Source organism: Lagopus leucura, unplaced genomic scaffold (genome assembly GCF_019238085.1).
Source record: "Lagopus leucura isolate 7727_CA_CO unplaced genomic scaffold, USGS_WTPT01 Super-Scaffold_760, whole genome shotgun sequence".
Taxonomy (NCBI): Eukaryota; Metazoa; Chordata; class Aves; order Galliformes; family Phasianidae; genus Lagopus; species Lagopus leucura.
The window spans coordinates 14,276,481-14,295,954 of NW_024962257.1; the positions used below are offsets into that span (position 1 = coordinate 14,276,481).

Here is a 19,474-nt window from a genome sequence, read left to right on the forward strand (position 1 = left end):
TACCAAGTACTCAGTGAACATACAGAAGGGTCGTGACGGTTGAACTTGGATAGCAATGTTGCCTTCTTCTCCTTTAGGCAGAACAGCCCCATGGTCATCTATGATCTACAGGAAGAACAGAATTACAGAATAACCTGAGTTGTAGGAGACCTCCAAGGATCATCAAGTCCAACTCTTGGCTCACATGATCTGAGAGTGTTGTCCAAATGCTTCTTGAACTCAGGCATCCTTGGGCCATGACCGCTGCCCTGGGGGGATCTATTCCACTGCCCAACTACCAGTGCCCAAAGGGACGTGTCATTACAGCACTGATTAACTTAATGAGATATCTGTGATGTAACAGTGAACAACACGCAGGGCCTCAGCGTTCTAACACGTGTGCCCGCAACCACAGCTGAGCTCAGACACAGTGTATCAACATACCTGCACATTATAAGGTGGAACAGCTTTTCCCAAAGAGCCAGGTTTAATTTTCATTCCTTTCATATTGGCACATATTGTTACCTGCATAATAGATAAATAAATATACACACATATGTATACATACTCATATTTCTGCAGCATTTTGTAGATTTTATTATGGCCTTGCATTAGGCATGTTGCCTCTTCATGACTTTGTCATGACCAGGACTGAATGAGGACCAAAGCACCATGGTTCTCCATCACATCAGCGAAGGGTCAGCTGTGTGGAATGAGGTTGTTTTTGCCCAGACTGAGCCAGTGGATTCTTCTGTAAACACTTGAATTTGCAATCCAGCAGAGACAAAGCAGCAGAGACATCGCATATCTTATTTCAATAATGGGAAAATTAATTTGGGACCATCTCGAGGGTAAGTAGAGAGAATGCCTGAAATCTGATTCTTAATATCTTTGTTATGTTTGCCTACAGAGTCAGCAGGAATGTGAACTGATTTAATACTTTCCATCAGAAGCTCAGATGAGCCAAACTGATACTCAGAGCAAATTAATTGTTGTTTTCCCTTCTGAAGCAAAGACGATGAAGGGATCTACTACAAGTTATTTTGCAGGGAGTTTCTTTTTAAAAAAGTTCATTTAAACGATTCTCACTTTTCCACTGATTAATCAAAGCACACTGTGCCTCGGGTGTTGTTACCTTTGGGATGGCATACTGCAGAAATTAATACAAACATACTGTTTCAGTCTGGCCATAGCCTTCATAGATATCCAGTCCTGTCTGGATTTTCCACTTCTCCATCACTTCAGGATTGAGCGGTTCTCCTCCACATACACAGTGTTTCAGAGTCACGAATTTGTAGCTTCAGAAGAATAGCAAATAAAAGAGTTTTCTTAATTTTTGAAAATAGCAGTTGAATGATCTGACCTGGGGAATGTGCCTCAACTTTCAAAGGAAGTATGCCTAACACTTCACAAGCTACTTTGGAAATGACTACAATACTTCTGTCACACTATCCTTGATTGGACTCCAGATTGCTCATGTTACCACTGAGGGGATTTATCTCTGTGTCTGTAGGAGCTGGGTAAGGACAAAAAAAAGTGTTTGAAAATTTTCTCGGAAGAAGAGTAAACAAAAACATTTCCTCAGGAGTAGAACAAGAAAAGAATTATCTGAACAAACACGTCGGTGTTGTTGGAAAGCTGAATTAGGTGGCTGTGTCCTGGCAAAATAAGACAAGGAGCATGAAATCTCCTTACAAACCACACTGACTACTCATAAGCTTAAATATTTTACAGTGCAACAGACCAGTGGGAACAGCTGCCAAATAACTGTCAGCATGTCAAAGTCCTCTAAATCTTTATGTTCTCAAGGATACAGCAGTGACTTCATTGTACTCCAGCAGCTCCTTGATCCGGTGCTGTCTGAAATCCTCCTTGACTTAAATTTAACTGTGAGCCATAAGTTTGGTTTGACACCTTAAAAAAATATGCCTAATTTGTATCTAATAATTTTAATCTAATTTCCTATGCGCTCTTTTTTCAGAGATTCCCTTTCTGAAGCCTGAATGGATCAAGGTGTGAATACTTATTCTTTTTTGGAATATAGCCCTCTCTTCTGAGAGCAAGGCTTTCCTTTAGTTAGCTTTTCTTTAACTGAAAAAAAACCAAACCTAGCATAAGTAACTAAATGGCCAGTGCTGTCATAGCATTATATCCCAGCCCCTGCTACCCCTGCAACACACAGATGTGCAGTACCTGCTCACATCATGTTGGATAAGCATGCGGTAGGCAGTGGGGGCAGTGCAGAAAATAGTGATAGGGTATCTTGAGAGAGTCTAGAAAAAAAAGAAAAAAGGAGGTGATTTTATTGAAAAGAAAAGGTAATGGTGGCTCTGACTTAGTATATATCATCAGATGTTAACATGACTAGAGGGAATGGCCTCAAGCTGTACCAGGGGAGATTTGAGTTGGATATTAAGAAAAATTTCTTCTCCAAAAGAGTGGTCAGGTGCTGGAATGGGCTGCCCAAGGAGGTGTTGAAGTCACTGTCCCTGGAGGTGGAGATGCGGTACTCAGGGACATGGTTTAGTGGGAAATATTAGTGGCAGGTGGATGGTTGGACTGGATGATCTTGGAGGTTTTTTCCAACCTTGGTGATTCTATGATTGTATGACTTCTGTGCTAAAATGTTTGCAAAATGAAACCCATAAACATGTGATATGTTTAACATGGAACAAATTATGAATGAATGAAATACTCTGAGCATAGAGTGGTTGTATCAGTCAGGGCTGATGTTAGAGAAAAAATACAATGCTTTCTGTCCAACAAAAATCATTCATATATGAATGACCACTGAGTGCATCTGGTAGTTCCATGTAGGATCATTTTCTGCTTCCCAAGGTGATTGTCCTAGACCCAGAGTTAAGTGACAGTAGTGAACTGAGATGAAGCTTTTCCAAGTTTATTCTTGGGGCAGTCTGGATCTCCTCTCCTACAAGAGGATGATGTTGCGGAGAAAGTTCTAAATAGCACAAACCCAGTTCAGGCACATACTCTACTCTGATTACTGACCAATGCCCACCTTCCTCCCAGAGTGCCCAGAAATCCATATTCAAATTTCACTTTAGGCTAAGCACGGGACAGGACAGCAGCGATCTTGTGTTAATTCTGTCCTGCATCTTTCAGCACATCTCTACCCTATAGCCTAACCAGGAAGGCAAACACTTGCTCCTCTTTTTTACTGTGCACCATAAGGAGGGGTAACTTGTCAGATGTGGGAAGCACCATGCCTGCTGCTGAAGAACGCTGTGTAGGTATGCTCTGGAATCCAGTTTGTTTGTTTCATTTATGCTAGCTGGAAATAAAGCTCACAGCATGAAATGTTATGCTTACTTCTGCAATGACTGTTGGTTTAAACTGTGGCATATTGTGAACAAAAACACAAGATCCACTGATCCATGGTGCAAAAATGCTGCTCCAAGCTGCCTTTACCCAGCCAGTATCAGAGGTATTCCACATTATATCTGAGGGAGTCAAGTTCATCCAGTACCTGATAAAGCAGAGGGGAAACATAAATGGCTCACACAGCATGAAAGACTTGATTTAAGCCCAAGTCACAGCACAATTAAAAGAAAGGACAGGAGGCTTCCATTAAAAAATCTGGTGTCAGCAATTAGGGCTCTTTAGAAAGTTTGTAGGAATTTAAGATTTGAAACATTCTCTTGTTTCCATTCATTTCCTCCCGATTAACATTTCCAGTGTCTGTTTTACCCCTGAACAGCCCAAAACAGCCTTGGAATGTGTTGTGTAATTGGATTCAGAAGAAAAACTGGTCATTTGGAGTGGGCTTTTCTCACCCTGTGGATTGGAGACATCAGCCAAACCACAGGTTACTACTCTAGGAAAATAACCAAGTTAGTTCTGTTGACTCCACGCTACCACCTTTCAACACAGAATGCCTAAGGATATTTATCTTTTATTTTTCACAGAATTTCTCCCTCCATGTTAAGTACAAATGAGAATGATGTTCAGTGGAGGTAAATAAGTGTCCAACTAGATTCCGAATGATCTGTGACTTTTCAGATGCTATGATAAAAGGCTTTTGGTTCTCAAGGAAGGCTTACATAATACTGAAGAACTCAACTTTATCTGGTTTGGCTACAAGGCTATCCTGACTGCTGCTCTGCAATCAGCCCTGTGAGTGATTAAACACTGTGGCTGATATTTTCAACTGAGTCTACAAAAAACTTTTAATAACCACTGTTTCACCCTGAGAGAAGAAAGAGGAGGAAGAAGATCCCACACTGATGTAATGCCTACATTTAATGCAGTTTTTAGTGTCACATTTTAAAAAATAATAACTCTTCATTGTGAGGGTGACAGAGCCCTGGAACAAGCTGCCTGGAGAGGTGATGGAGTCTCCTTCTCTGGAGATATTCAAAACCCAAGTGGGTGCTTTCCTGTGCAACCTGCTGCAGGAAACTGCTTTAGCAGAAAGTGTTGAACTAGGTGATCTCCAAAAGTCCCTTCCAGCCCCTGTCATTCAGTGATTATGTCACTTAATATATATAACACATTTATACACACTGAGAGTATCCAGGAACAATACCTGCTACTGGTTGCAAATCCGATGCCATAACTGCTGTGGGACTGCACCACCATTTTTGGAGAGCCTGTACTTCCACTAGTAAAATAGATGAGCATTGGGTCTTCATTTCTTGTCTTAACGCATTTGTGGTCAGCAGATGTCACCCTTCAGAAGAAACAGTACATGATAGTTATTACACGTACATTTTCCAAAAAGGAAACTTAATTTTTTAAGATTTAGGAGTTAAGAAGGAAAACAGTTGCACTAAAATATATGATCTCACAAAATAAATAGTTGCATCAGAAGGTACATGTATGAGTTAGAGAGCAGATTTTGATAATCACATTCGTGTTCCATACATCATAATTCTCACAATGTGAAAACCTAGAGCCTATTCCAGTAGCTGCAGATATATTTCAGTGTCTCTGAAAGCTTTTTGTGGAACAGCAGGTAGCTGCAAAGCCAACTTCTGCCTCAACACATGCCATCTCCCACTTTGAAGTCAGTGGAAGCCATATTCATTCTATGATGCCAGACAAGGTGCTCTTAGACACACATTATACTACTGAAGTTCAAGATGCTGATGAACTATCCAGACTGCCTGAATTATCAAGATAGTCAAGGGAAGAAATAGCTGATGCCACGCCAGCTGGGCAACAAGAATTGGCAACAGTTGTGTTATCACAGAATTCAAGAGCCATTAGGCTGGGATCTAGTAGAGAGGCACAACATGACTTCAGGATTAGTAGTCTGTGCTCTTATGTTGTGATCACAATTGTCAGCTTCTAAAAAGGTCTCTGCTTCCAGGTGCTAAGTAAGGAGCAGCTCAAGGATCTGATTCCAGCTCCCAAGAGGTATGCTGGAGGGATATGTACTTAATGTAGTGATAACAGTGAGTTGGCAGAGGGTTGGATAAACATAACTCATCTGTATTTTGGAATGTCAAAACTCAGCAATGTCACCTGACTGACACAGTTTCCTTTATTTCACAGAGATGAAGCTAAGACAACTGGATACTCACGCACAGAGTTCTCTGAGGTTGAGCCACCCTTCTCTGCTCCCTTTCGCTACAATTAGTTTGGCTTTCAGAAACTGGCAGTCAGGCAAGATAGATTCCACTGCAGGTGCCAGGGTATCGTTGGTAATGATGCACTTGGCCTTTGAAGCCTGGAGTCGGTATAAAATATCTTTGGCTGTTAACTGGGATGTTCCTGGAATGAAGACAATTCCTGGAAAAAAAGCAACAAAGAATTTGGAAAATGGTCCAATTGTCTTTATGATGTTTGTACAACATGATAGTGTCGAATAAAGACATTGTTCATTTTAGTAAGGAATTAATACCTCCAACGTGATACAGAGCTCAATAGACTGAGCTCAGGTGGCTTACGCGCATTGCTCAGTCAGCATCTCTGTCTAGCTTGGATTAATTTTGTAGCATAAACAAATGTGAGTTTGGATAATGGGCAGAATGTGATTGGTATCACAGTTTCAGAGGGGGAAAAAAAAAAGAATTTCCTGGATTTCTATACATCCTTTTCCCGAGAATTTCAATAGTTTGAACATACATGATTGATTTCAGTCTTGTTGCACCTTCAGAGGTGCCTACCAAATTTTTCAATTAGGAAACTGAAGAACTGAGCTACATAATACATAACACAGAAAAAAAAACTTGGATACAAAAGAACTGGGTTCCCTAAGCCTCAGTACCATGTGCAATCTGCAACAGAGCAAACAATACAAAAGTGCTTGTATGTGTCCCTGTTGATGCTGAATTATTCTATCATGGATGTTTTGCAGACTGAAAAGGTGATGGGTCGAATTCTTCTGAAGAATCTGTGGAAATAACAGCAGAGCAGAAAAGTACTGTACTGAATTATTAACTATTATTGTCATTAGAACTGTCCATACTGATAACACGTCTGGTCAAATCTGGCCTCAGATTGTAACCATTCTTCCTCCACTGCCTTCAACTAAGGATGGCATTTAATTGAGCAAAGTCTGTTCAGCATCTAGTTTGCAATGTTATTTAGGCTCCTATGTGGGTACTGCCAACTCTCCTATATAAAAGGAGAATTGTACAGAAAAGAATGGGTAATTCCCACTTACATTTTCCCTTTCCCCTCGCTCCCCCTTTTTTTTCTTTTCTTCTTTTTTCAGATTGACAGAGCCATTTTTTCCACATCTGTTTATTTTCTGTATTCTTTCTGTGTCTAAAAGATAAGACAACTCACCTGCCCGGATGCAGGCTATACTCAGTAGCCACCATTCAGGGATGCGAGGCAGAACTGCCAAAACTCTATCTCCTCTCTGCAAACCACATGCCTCAGAAAGTACGTTAGCTGTTTTCCTGGACAGAAATCCCAGCTCTTCAAAGCTCCACTTCACCTCCTCCCCTTCATCATTTACCCACCAAAAAGCTGGATTTGCTGGTCGCCTTCCATCCTAGAACATAGCAATAGAACATATTAAATAAAATGACAAACCTTGAAAGGTTTAGTTTCAATCAAAACTAGCTCCAGACTACACAAACAGTCTTTGGTAATTGATCCCTTGGAGTGATGCCCACATTTCTGACAAAGAAAATACTGTGTTGTAATTTCCAGCTGCTATTATTCAGCATCCATTATGAAAATTGTTCTTTATTGTCTGATATTTGTTTCATTGTCTATAAAATAGAAGAAAATCACCACCTTTTCCAGTTGCAACCACTCATCCAAGACATCACTTGCAAAGTTGAAGTATTTGGGTAGTTCCTTTTCACACCGGTTTACAGAGTCATAATATGAAATAATCCGGGATGTAAGAAGCCTGTTACATCCATGGAAAAGTCTGGAAGGTGACCTCAGAATCTGCAGGCACTGAGGAATCCGGGATATCATAAATGTTCTCATGATAAACGAAGATTTATCGGGCAGTGGGAAAAAAATCCAGATGAACACTTACAGGGATCAGACATCTGCAATGAAAGAAACTGTGTTTAGAAGCAGCCAGGTATTTGATTTTTTGCCCGTCTTTGATCTCTAATTTTTCTGCTCATGAATGAATCCCGTATCTCTTGACTCTTCTGAGTTTTGGTCGCAGAAATGAAATGGTCTAGTGCTCAAAGTCAGAAAATGCGTTGAGCTCAGGACACTTTGTATATTAGATTGATACCAACTATGATATCTATGATACAATTCTATGATTCAGGACTGTGAAATTACGTTATGTCTTACATGCACACTAGGTGGCGATTCTCCACACCAAATAATTCACCTATAAAACTGAGTATCATTTTCCTTGCGAGTTCTGATTTTTCTGGGGGCATGGAATATACTCAAACAGTGTGCAGGCAAATATGAAATTCCAAAATCTTCCATTTCTTCTTCCCTTAATCTGAAAGTGCATCACGATTTACACATTGTAAAACATATGAAGAAAATTCCATCACTTCTGTCCTACACAACACACAGGCACATGCAGTTATTTACAGCCCAGCTTGGGACTTCAAAAAAAATTGGCTTTTCTTTACTCATAGATGCAGAACCACCTGATTAAATTTATGAGCTTAGTCAAGTCCCTAAGGATCTAGTGACCTCGTTAAATCTAAGGGAACCTTAGATTTCATATCATTCTCCTCTTATTCCAGTTTCCCTCCTGGAGATTAGAAGCCCTTTTCAAATTTGTGCTTATTCCCCTGTAGAAGATTTTCAGAAGAGATTTGATCTGATTGCTGTTTGTTTCAGTGGCAGACAGGGAAAAACCAGTTCTATAAGCAGATGCCTTTGTCATCCCACCTGTGCTCTGGGAACCTTAGGTTCGGGTAGCTTACAACAGGGTATGTTCAGATCAAATAGGTCTTGTTCCTTTTCCCCTGTTATTCTGAAAGATGGTTTTTACTCTCTTAGGATAATACTTGCAAGACAGCTTTGGAAAAGAGATGAATAACAGATGTTTTTTCTGTTACTGAAGAGAAAACAACCACAAAGTCAAACAGGAGACTCTTATCTTCCTGCTTTTTTTCTTCCTTCCCTTTAGAACCTGATTGCTGTGTCTGTATTTACGTGTGATCTTATCTTGAAAGCAGCCTGAGTATACAGCTCTCTGATTTCATTAGTCAGCCTGAACAAGTGCTAATCAGACACGTCTCAAGGTGCATTACAACCCAAAGCCTTTGAGATTTACAAGGAAGAGTTCACTTGAAACCAAGCCTTCATCACACCAGGTATGAAAACAACCTAAACTGAAGCAATCTGTCAACTCCAAGAAGTGGAGACTAGCACATCAGCCACAATCAAGGTCACCAGCCACTTTTGAGAAGTACCTTCCTAATAGTAAATTTTTCATCCTTTAGCTTAAGAGCACGAAAGAGTGAAGCTACACTTTTATCTCTTCAAGAGAAACATTTCTTTCACTGTTAGCTTGGTTCTTGTGAACTGGACAGATCCATCCTCAAGTCATCTCTGTCCTTGCTTTCTGATCAGACCTCTAGAGACATTGCACCTTTGGGTGTACTCTTTAGGCTACAACTTTCAACATGGTTTAAGGATTGTAAGTGTTCCTACTACTGTTAGAGACTGGCAAATATTTTGGCTTCAGAGTTCACACTTGAAAGCTATCCAACAGTTGAAAGGAAACATTTGGAGCCTTCAGTTACTGTACAGACACTAGCTAACAAATTTGGGTCACAAGCTGTTCACATTGCATGAAATCGTTCCATAGCTGGGAATCAACAGCAATGTGCTCTGGTTTAACCTACAAAGTAGGTATCTTTCTTGAGCTACAACATGGTACTTCATCAGAGAGCTTACCCTGAATCAATCTGCAGGATGTAGCTTTGCAAGCACAGCAGACAAACAGGTATTAACCAGAGGAACAGCTATCATCTAGTTTTCCTAGTGCTTGCCCAGGGGAGCTGCGGTTGCTCCATTCCTGGAGTTGTTCAAGGTCAGGTTGGATGGGGCTCTGGGCAATCTGATTTAGCACTTGATCAATACCTTGGCATGCCTGCCCATGGCAAGGGATTGATGGTCTTTGAGGTCCCTTCCAAGCAAAGCCATTCTAAATTTCTATGATTCTATGATCCTATGATTCTAGTTACCTCACTGTCCTCTCTGTAGCTCTGTGCTGGGTTACGGCCACAATAGCGTGTTGTCAAATTGACTTATGCTTCAGAGGCATGTTTCCCCTCCTGTGCTGTCCACCTTCTCTCCAGGGTTCTTATTACTTACAGCAACTGTCTACCTATTATCACCACAGAAATTGTTTTTCCAAACACTGTTAGAGATGGGGAAGTAATTACGTTAACCTTCCAGTGGAAAGGTGCATTTGGCTCCACTGGTGGTAAATTTAACAACCTTATCAGCTTCTAAGTTCGGCTGATAAAACAGCAGCCATCTGAGCAGCAAATACTGCTGCTTAGTGCTCCTTTTCTCCTTTCTTTTTGGTCACCCAATAAAGGCAGGGCAAGATGAAGACGCATCAGTTCTTTCTGCCATTGTTATTTCTCTCATGTTTCCTGGATGTAGAGAGCATAAGCCCAAATGAAAGAAAGCTAAGGAAAGCCAAACTCCCTAAAATAAGAAAGGAGAACTGCGTACTCTTGCTGAAAAAGAGCAACTTTGACAGAGCATTGAAGGAAACAAAGTACTTGCTGGTGGAGTTCTGTGAGTATCAGCTTTTGTCTGTGTCTTATCCTGCAGCTCTGCAGAGCACGGCTGATGCTGGAGCACGAAGGTATGCCTGTTCTACTGTTGCTTTGTCCTCCAACAGCCCTTCTTCTATGTCCACCATGTTTCTATTTCTGACAATAACTACAATCACTGATTCCTTTTTGGAGTATTTGAGCACTGGCTCACTCCATAAAACTGATACTAAGATAGGTTTACATGTGTGCAGCTCCAACTTTGCATTCTCTGCTTCCACTGCCTAATCTTGCAAGTGTGTTTCACAGCGATGATGAGTGAAACTGTGTTCAAAAATCAGAGAGGGCTTTCCTCTCTCTTACATTTTCATGTACGAGATTTATGCCAGATGGCATCTGTCCTCTGTAAGCGTTTGGGCTTCAGGGAATGGCTCAGTACATTATTTTAGTGCCTGTAACTGCATGATATGGGTTTGCAAGACTCTCCCTGAAATCACTAGATTAGGTGCACTAGATTAGGTGGAAGCAGGCTTGTGGTTTTTCTATTATGTTCCTGCTCATTCCTCATGGGGAGCAACTCATTTTGTGAGTTCAGAGGCCTGGCATTACAAGAAGTAAATAACAAAAGCAAAAGCCAAAGAACAGTCTTGTGAGTGCACCCACCTAAAAGCTCAGACTGCATAACTTCCCCCTCCACATGAGGAGGTTTTTTGAATAGCTTGCTGGTAGCACAAATTATTACTGCCAGAGCAAAACTCCTTCAAGAGGCTGCATGTTGCAGTTCATGCCTGAAAACCTGAGGATGCCATTTCATGTTCAAAAGGTCCTTCTCACTTTCATTGCCAGTGGCCACAATGAAGTGTAGGACTTAAAAAGGGCTATGCAAAAATCACTCATAGTGAAGCTGCAGAAGCCCTATGGATAGCATAGATCTTTCCAATGTGTTTTACTAGCTCGCTTCATACAACCTATCAGCAAGCCCAGTCCCATGGAGCAGTGCTCATCCCACTCCTTCTCTACTTCATCACTGACATTCATGTTGAATTTTAACAAATGTGCTTACAATTCCATGCCTGCATACCTTGTGCTTAGTGCTCTGCTGGACCAGAAATGATCATTCAGACTGCAGCAGGATGGAAATAATGCGTGGAGACACAGCGCATTTCATATTAAACACCATGCACTATGTGGTGCAGAGAGGAGTTACAGCAGAGATAAAGGAGTCCTGTAAGAGACTGCAGTGTAAATAAAAATGCTGTAAATCACCAAGTAGAGACAGTTCAACCAAACAAGCAGTGGAAGATACTACTTAAGATAGGAACTTTTTCCTGATAAGCTTTCTACGGGAGTGTCTAACTTAGACAATGGACTTTTCAATCTGTGTAAAACAACAAAAGCTTTGTCTCTGTTCCCTGAGCCTGACATTGCTTCACCCTGCTATCAGTTGTGCTGCACTCACTGAGCTCAGCTTTAAATTACACACTTTGCAGGCTCGCTCTCCTCTGAAGTCAGGTAGGCATTAAGCACAAGATGCAAATCCCAGATCTATGCTGAGTTGAAGTTAAAGCAATATCCTAACTTTACAGAAGCAGATGTGATGAATTAATGAAACTAAAAATAACTTTGGGTCATACTGAACATTTCATTAATCCTCAAACTGTTACAAAACCTAACATATTTCTTAAACTTTGAGAGCAATCACTTTAGAAATTTATTTTAAAAATTACAAGATGTTTGAAATGTTGAAATTTAGCAAGAATGTGTATGTGTTTTTGTTGTTTGTTGAGGATTTACAGCTACTTGTCAAATTCACCCTGCAGTTGTGAATTGCTTTGGTTCCCTCTGAAGATGGTGATACTTGGGTGAAAAAATACTGTATCAGAAAAACCCTATTCAAGCACTATTCTCAGCCTTTCTTAAGAGCTGATTCAAAGCACTGAACATCCGGACTGGGAGGAGTTTGTAGCCAAGCCTCCTTGCTGCTGGCAGAGCTGATCATCACCAATGTTCTGCAACATATTTCAGGATTTCAACCTAATACCAAATGGGAAGAAGATGTGTAAAGTTCCACGAAAAATGAGAGATGGATAAAGAATTGTTCAGAATAGTAGCTCAGAGACTTAGGCACTCACAGCATGTAGGAGACCTAAACCAGGATCTCCTGCTCCTACTTCAGAGAAGTCTTGTCCCTCCATCTGATACTCCACCACTCACAAATGGATTTCTCCAGAACCAGAGGACGAACACACCATGTCCTTGCACTCTGCACCTTTGGATAAAGTCAGAGAGGAAGCACTGCTCCCCTACCACATCTTCACCAGTGAGCCTCACTGCATTCTGGTTTGGATTCAAGGTCACTGCATCTATCTGAAGGGCTTACTATGGACTGCCTTTCTTCCTACAAATCAGAATGACATCTACAGAGACTTGTAAAATCATTCAGACTGAGTTCCTCAGCCAAGACACATTACCTGGAAGTCTTCAGCCTCAGTCCCAGCAGGTCCCTTTGGAGACGATGGTACTAACTAGCCTTTGAGACAGTGAAAATGCATCCTGCCCTGCAGCACTGGCCCAGGATGTGGGAAACATGAGCCTATTCTGGTTCACATCTGGTTCATTTACTAGAATTTGCTTTGCCTTGGAATGAAAAGGATAAAGATCAGACAAGCACTAAGAGAGCCCATAAGTAATTTTTTGTGCCCTATTCCTTAAAATAGGCTAAGTAAACTGTGTGAACATGAAACTACTCTGGGAATTGAGGTTATGAGAGACAGAGCAATATTCCCACATAGGAATAGAAATCCAGAACGAATGCAAGACCTGAGATTCTTCTCAACCCTTTTCAATCATGGCAATGCAGTGAGAGAATGCAAAGGAATCCCATATACCCTAGAAAGTGGACATGACCAAGAAGGAGAAAAGTGTAAGCTGCAAATTTGGATTTAATGCTCTAGGATCTGTCTTACATTTGTTTGTATTGAGAAAATTTCAACCCTTTCCCTGCAGTATAACAGTATCTACTTACCAGAGGCAGAATATTCAGTGAAGAAAGGCCTGCTTTGACATCTTCTGCCCAGTGACTCCCAGGCCCTCCTGGTGCCTCCTGCAGTTCCACCCTCACTGTGTCACAGCTCTGTCTTCCTTCAGGCAAGATTTAATATAAAAACATCTGCTGATTGTCTGCCGTGCAGTGCAGTACCCTAATGAGCCGAGCAAAGTGCACTGGGCAAATTCCCGTTATGGAAACAAAGTAATGATCGAGAAATCCAACATTCTTCTGCCTTCATCCTTATCTGCTTTCTGCAATGAGAAAATAGCTGAAGAGGCAGCACAAAGGAAGTGGGGGAGGGCAGCAGAACAGAGAGGCCAGTTTCAGTTTGCTTTTTTTTTTTTTTTTTTTGGTGAAAAAAACAGTGAACGATGTCTGAAAACAGCACAAGCAGCACGTGGCATTGTGCCCATTCTCTTATCTGAATTATATGTCCTGATTGTGCTAGGGGCACTCAGTTTCAAAGTCCACATGAATGGTCCTCATTCTGCTGCAGTCTGCAGCGTTGCCATTAGTGTTAAACTGATCTAAGTGTCACTCAGATGCATGCTAGCATAGAGAACATAGTGCTCCTGCCACCAAGAGATGGTAGATCTTACATGAGTGTTGCTTGCATGGGAGAGTTTTGTTATTTACACTTTGTGTTAACTGAATACAAACCCCTGTGGCGAAGTACATCGCAGGATATTGTTGCTTTCAAGTTTTATCCTCAAAGACAAGATAATCAACAAAAAAACCCAAGCACTTCAGCGACAATTAAACACCACAGGGAGGATGAAATGTGTCCACTTATAAACACAAACACTCCAAGTACTACTGCAAACAGCCGCCAACCGTGACCACTTTCAGTCATGTATTAACTTAGTCCCCACAGACTTCTCCAGGCTAAAATCTCCCAGTGTTTCTCCATGTGAGAGGCATTCCAGCTCTCTGATGATTTTCATGGCTGTCCTGCTCTAACAGCTCCATGTCTTTCTGATCCTGGGGACCCCAGTGCTGGATGCAGGACTTCAGGTGGGATCTCACAGGAGTGGAGCAGAACGGGGCAATCGCATACCTCCATCTGCTGTCACACTTTTGGTGCAACCCTGGCTACAATTGGCTTTCTGGGCTGCAAAAGCACATTACTGGTTTGAATCCCATTTTTCATCTCCAAGTTCTCTGCAGAGTTGCTCTCAGTCAGTTTTTCTTCCAGACGTTGACAACACTGAGGATTGCCTTGACCCAGCGCAGGACCCTGCACTTAGCCTTAGCTTCATGAAGTCCACATGGGCCTATTTCTAAAGCCTGTCAGGGTCCCTCTGTGCAGCAGTTGTCACTAGTTTTCCTATCTTATTTATCTGGGTGGTAACATTTTCATTGTCTTTTTATAACCTATGGACAAACATACAAGTGGTGGATTTGTGCACTGCACTGCTACTTTGCTCTCCAAGCACATTTCCACCCATTAAAAAAAAAATAAAAGAAACATTTACCTTTTCTAGCAGATCTGTGCATTCAGTGAGCCACCAGATCAGCCATAGGATTCCTGCAGCCTGTGACTGGCAATCAGTGCTGGGCTGATGACATTTAATAGGCAAGATAGCGTGACAAAGACATTCACCTCCTTCCCAAGGCATTAAAGCAGAAGGTGACGTTTCTGAAACAAATGGGAAACTGCTGACTGTGCATATGTGAGAAAGGAGACTTCCATGCAGTGAAGGGAGAATGACTAATTTTAAATCAGTGTGTCAGCTCACTCGTAAAGCCAAAATCCAAAGCACATTCACTCATGTGCTAGGAGCTGCTTCCAGCTATGCAGAAATCTGCTCACTACATAGAGAATGGGAACAGTTCAAAAACACCCCCAAAACATGTATATCTGATAACTAAGCTCCATACAGGAACCTAATGCAGCATGAGGGAGTGTGGGATGTGGGCGCCTTGCTCATGTAGGCTTTGCTGGAAATCTGTCTCAGTCCTTAAGAGTACACTATCTGAAATAGATTTATTGATTTATTGATTTATTTGTAAAATATGCTTTTAAAAGGGAGCTCAATGAAAGTGCCATGTCCAGGCAGCTACAAGCATCACTGGAATCACTAGGTGATATTCTAGTTCCTGGACAGTCCTATTGATTAGCATCAATCCCTTATCTAGATGCCCTTACACATGCTTTTTATTAACTGAACATTCTGTAGAAGGGTCCAAACTCTTGAATAATCTTCAGTGTTTGCACAGCAGAAGACCTCAACTGAACTGCAAACTGCAAACATTAAATTAGCTCAGATTCAAAGTACAGAAGTCAACACAGGAGATAATGGGCTGTATTTTGCACAGTAGAATAGAATGGGAACACTTTCAAGGTCACATAAGAAAACGTGCATTTGCAGCAAGATCAATACCTTGCTTTTCTCGCTTCCAGTCTAATATGTTAAACAGGAAACCATTCTTCTACACAGAAAATTATATATCGTTAGTGAAAACTGTAAAAGCAGACTACACAGGAAAGAGGAAAAGTAGGAGTCCTGAAGTGACTTTCTAACCATGTCAGGAACTAACAGCTAAGAAATCAGTTTTTAGCATGACAACAGGCATATTCACAGTGTCTGCAGCAATCAGTATAGACTGCCCAATGAAACTGGAGGCCATTAGCAATTAGGTAAAGGAAAGAGGAACTCATCATACTTCCATGTATTGTCACTTAAAGGAAGCTTTAGGGACATGAGAGAGGTGTACATATCAGCAAAAAGTATCTCTGCCCACATTGCAGTATATAGTAGCTGGCTATATGGTATCATGAAGCAAAGTAGTTGCTTATTCAGGTCATCCATGTGTTCAAAATACAAAATTCCTGGTGCTCTTCCCACTTTTAACATATCCATTTGGCAAGGCTTTGGGTAAAACATACTCTGGCATTCTCTCTAGGACTCTGTGCACTGTGATGAGGTCCTGTTCTTAATCCTTATGCAGCAATACTTCTGGGAAGCAGGTTCCTCACTTCTTGCACCGAACAAGAGTGCTAGTGGCTTGAGTTATAAAAGTGGAAAATATGACAAACCTCCCCCACGCAGCACCTTTCCTCTGGGGAATGAGGGTATATATAACATCTGTTCCTTCTGACCTTTTTAGAGGAAGGTTTTGTTATAGAAGTTCTTAAAATAAAGGAAACTGTAGTCATCAGAAAAAAAGAGATGCTGTTCTTCAGCACTTGCTGTCTGGGTAAACTTGCTGCAGAAATGGTGTTATGGACTCTCCCCTGCGAATAAGTGTCCTGCAGGCACACTTCACAGAATAGCCATGGCTGTGTGAGAGTGGGTTCAGGTCATTAGGTGATAAGGGATCATTCTTTAAACAAAATACATCTTTGAAGTTGAAATATTTCACAGAAAAATGGATCCTAAAGTCCCCCAGACAATCTACATATATATGTAATGCCCATATTGCTTATTGATACCTGCATACCTGGGAAGCCTCCAGGCATCTTCAGCTTCTCTGTCTGGAATATACCAACAATTTATTTTGCCCCTTTTTAAGAGAGTTCCACTTCACATGCAACAAGCTTCTGATCTTCCAGATGCCCAACTGTGGTAAAAGATCTGTGCAACCTTATTTTATTAGGGAAAAAAAAAAAGTTGCTATATTGAAATTGAATCATAAAATCATAGAATGACCTGGGTTGCAAAGGAGCACAATGCTCATCCAGTTCCAACCCCCTGCTGTGTGCAGGTCACCAACCAGCAGCCCAGGCTGCCCAGAGCCACATCCAGCCTGGCCTTGAATGCCTGCAGGGATGGGGCATCCACAGCCTCCTTGGGCAGCTGTCAACGGTTTATGGGCTGGTCCGGCCCAGTTCCATGACCAGCAGGGCGGAGGGATCTGCGGATCCGCGCCTCTGGGAAAGGGGAAGCAGGGGACCCCAAAGTACTTGAAAACAACAGCACTGATCTGAGGTGGAACAAATGATTTTACTAAATATAGTATTAGTAAAATACAATGAGAGAGAGAGAGAGAGAGTCTGTTTGAATTGTATAGACCTCACCACAATGTTGGGGTGAGAAGTGCAGTCCAGTTGAGTGACTGAAGTACAGACGGCGAAGTGCAGATAGCGAAGCGCAGACAGCGAAGAGCAGGCGAAGAAGAAGGATCAGGTGACCTTGCTTGGAGTTATATCCCCTTGCTGACCGCAAAGTCTCCTGGGGAAATGTAGTTCTTCTCTGACGGACGAACATTCGGCAGATATCAAACCCCACCCCCAGTGCATTACATGATGTTATGGTGTGGAATACTGATGACCAAAAATCATAAAACCATGACAGCAGCCTGTTCCAGTGCCTCATCACCCTCTCAGTGAAATTGCTTCTGGTGTAAACCACTGCCTTGGAATTAGCCAGAAGGTACTGGATCCCTAACCACCACCATGTGACTTCTACTTGTTATTCCAAGTCCAGAGCAACACATCTTAGAAAGCCCAACATCTCTGCCTAATGGATCTGGGCTCACCCTGTCCATATGCAGTCATTACATATCAGCACTCAACAGCACAGCAAACACGCTGTGTTTTAATAAAGACTCCATGCATCTCTAATCATTTTAAGTAATGATATTTCATAAAGGCTCAACAAACATGCTCTCGAGAAACAGCAGTGTTTTTATATGGTAGATATGCCATGTCTCCCATTGACAGAGCAGAACTTCCATTAGTTCTTCTGCAGTTTCTTCTAGAGTGGGTTGAACTCAGCCAAGACAGATAGTACTGTGGTGTTTTTTATGCTGGGAGACGGCATGCTGCAAATTTATGGGGGAAATGTTAGCAAGAGCATCTTTATAATTACAAGAAAGGAAACTGAAGTTACAATTAAATCTCAGAAAATCTCTGTAAAGTGGCAATGAAATTAGTTGATGAACTACAACTGCCATTGGAGCTAGCCGAGGGTTGGCACATGGCACACACAGACACCTGTTATTTTAGAGCCACTATCAGTCTGTAAGAGCATATTCTCTCCTTCCATATCTTATTTGAAGAAAGTTTCTGAATTATACAAGTTTATCCCAATGAAGTGCTTTTACAACTAGCATCTTACAAAGAGTTTCGATGTGAGTGCAAACTCTATCCTTGAACTCCCTTTAAAATCTTTAGAATCAGGATATTCTGTCGAACTTGCTTTTTTACTCTAAGTCATTTCTTGCCAACAGAAGACTATTGCAGTCCTGCTGATTATTCACTCTGACTTGTCCAAGTACTCATGTAGCCTTGAACAATCAGAATCAACACAAAGAAAGAAGAACTAAAGATAATTTCTCACTTACTTGAGTCATAAATGGCCTTTATCCAACCCCTCCAGCTACTATTTGACATAATAATTTCTGCTGCAAAACTTCACACTGGAGCCTGTGTAACCCATTCTCTTTTGACTGACCCTTTCCAGATGTTTCTTTATCTCAAGCATCTCAGAATGTGTCGAAAGAATTTGCTGAGGCTGCGCGACTGCTTAAGAAAGAAGCTCCAAGAATCCAGTTTGGCAAAATAGATGTCACAGATCAATTTGATTTGAGAAAAGAATTTAATATTCAAGAGTTTCCTACCGTGAAATTTTTTGTGGATGGTATCAGGGAGGCCCCTATAGACTGCAAAGGTAAATTATCTTCTGCACTGTTAATGACAGGATGTGCTGACCTATTTTGCTGCCAAGGATAAAAGTATGGATGCTCAGATACAGTCTATGCAAACTCTTTGTGCCCATGGTGTTAAATGTGCAATTAACTCTGTATCTATACAAGAATTTTGATTTTAATTGGTCTTCTATGTTTATAACTGAATATGCTTCTCTCTACTGAGTTCACACAGCCAAGCTCACAGCTGGCATAATTCTGAGGACATAGAAACACACCCAAAATGACACACGCCCACACACTACAAACAAACAAAAAAAATCCCCATAAATAAAAGTTACACCAAACAAGAATTGGATCCCAAACCCACTTGTTTGCACTTCTGCTGGCTCACTGCAACTTACACAGGTACTGTCCCTGCAGCAGGATGCATTTAACAGCAAATTCTGAACAAAGCTGAAGAAAAGAATTTGACAGTGCAGCCATGAGAGGGAGCTCATACATGGCTCAGAAAAGAAATTATGGAATAATTTCAAATCTTTTGGGGAAAGTTATTCAGCAAAAACAACAATATTGCAATAGTACGAATGAGCAATCCTTGGAAATCCAGGTCTTCTTAGAGTTTTTCTTCCAACAAAAGTGCAGACAAGTAATTCCTTTTCCTCTCCTCTCCTCTCCTCTCCTCTCCTCTCCTCTCCTCTCCTCT

The 19,474-nt window shown here is 41.4% G+C and overlaps 2 protein-coding genes and 1 long non-coding RNA gene across 3 annotated transcripts in view; 2 read left to right on the forward strand and 1 right to left on the reverse strand.

The window, feature by feature from the left end:
* The window catches only part of LOC122175967 (acyl-coenzyme A synthetase ACSM3, mitochondrial-like), a 16,899-nt gene extending 3,422 nt beyond the window's left edge, over nucleotides 1-13,477 (reverse strand). The window contains exons 1-10 of the mRNA XM_042864045.1: nucleotides 13,153-13,477; nucleotides 7,195-7,460; nucleotides 6,736-6,946; nucleotides 5,526-5,733; nucleotides 4,526-4,669; nucleotides 3,310-3,466; nucleotides 2,173-2,252; nucleotides 1,154-1,277; nucleotides 424-504; nucleotides 4-105 (exon numbers count right to left, since the gene is read on the reverse strand). Of these exons, the coding sequence (XP_042719979.1) occupies nucleotides 4-105; nucleotides 424-504; nucleotides 1,154-1,277; nucleotides 2,173-2,252; nucleotides 3,310-3,466; nucleotides 4,526-4,669; nucleotides 5,526-5,733; nucleotides 6,736-6,946; nucleotides 7,195-7,395 (1,308 nt within the window). The 5' untranslated portion in view covers nucleotides 7,396-7,460; nucleotides 13,153-13,477. The remainder of the gene's footprint in view (nucleotides 1-3; nucleotides 106-423; nucleotides 505-1,153; nucleotides 1,278-2,172; nucleotides 2,253-3,309; nucleotides 3,467-4,525; nucleotides 4,670-5,525; nucleotides 5,734-6,735; nucleotides 6,947-7,194; nucleotides 7,461-13,152) is intronic.
* LOC122175971 lies at nucleotides 3,218-5,778 on the forward strand. Its single transcript, XR_006177597.1, has 3 exons — nucleotides 3,218-3,230; nucleotides 5,312-5,358; nucleotides 5,497-5,778. It is a non-coding gene; the product is annotated as an uncharacterized LOC122175971 (long non-coding RNA).
* The window catches only part of PDILT (protein disulfide isomerase like, testis expressed), a 27,135-nt gene continuing 17,602 nt past the window's right edge, over nucleotides 9,942-19,474 (forward strand). The window contains exons 1-2 of the mRNA XM_042864048.1: nucleotides 9,942-10,149; nucleotides 18,585-18,791. Coding sequence (XP_042719982.1) covers nucleotides 9,954-10,149; nucleotides 18,585-18,791 — 403 coding nt within the window. The 5' untranslated portion in view covers nucleotides 9,942-9,953. The remainder of the gene's footprint in view (nucleotides 10,150-18,584; nucleotides 18,792-19,474) is intronic.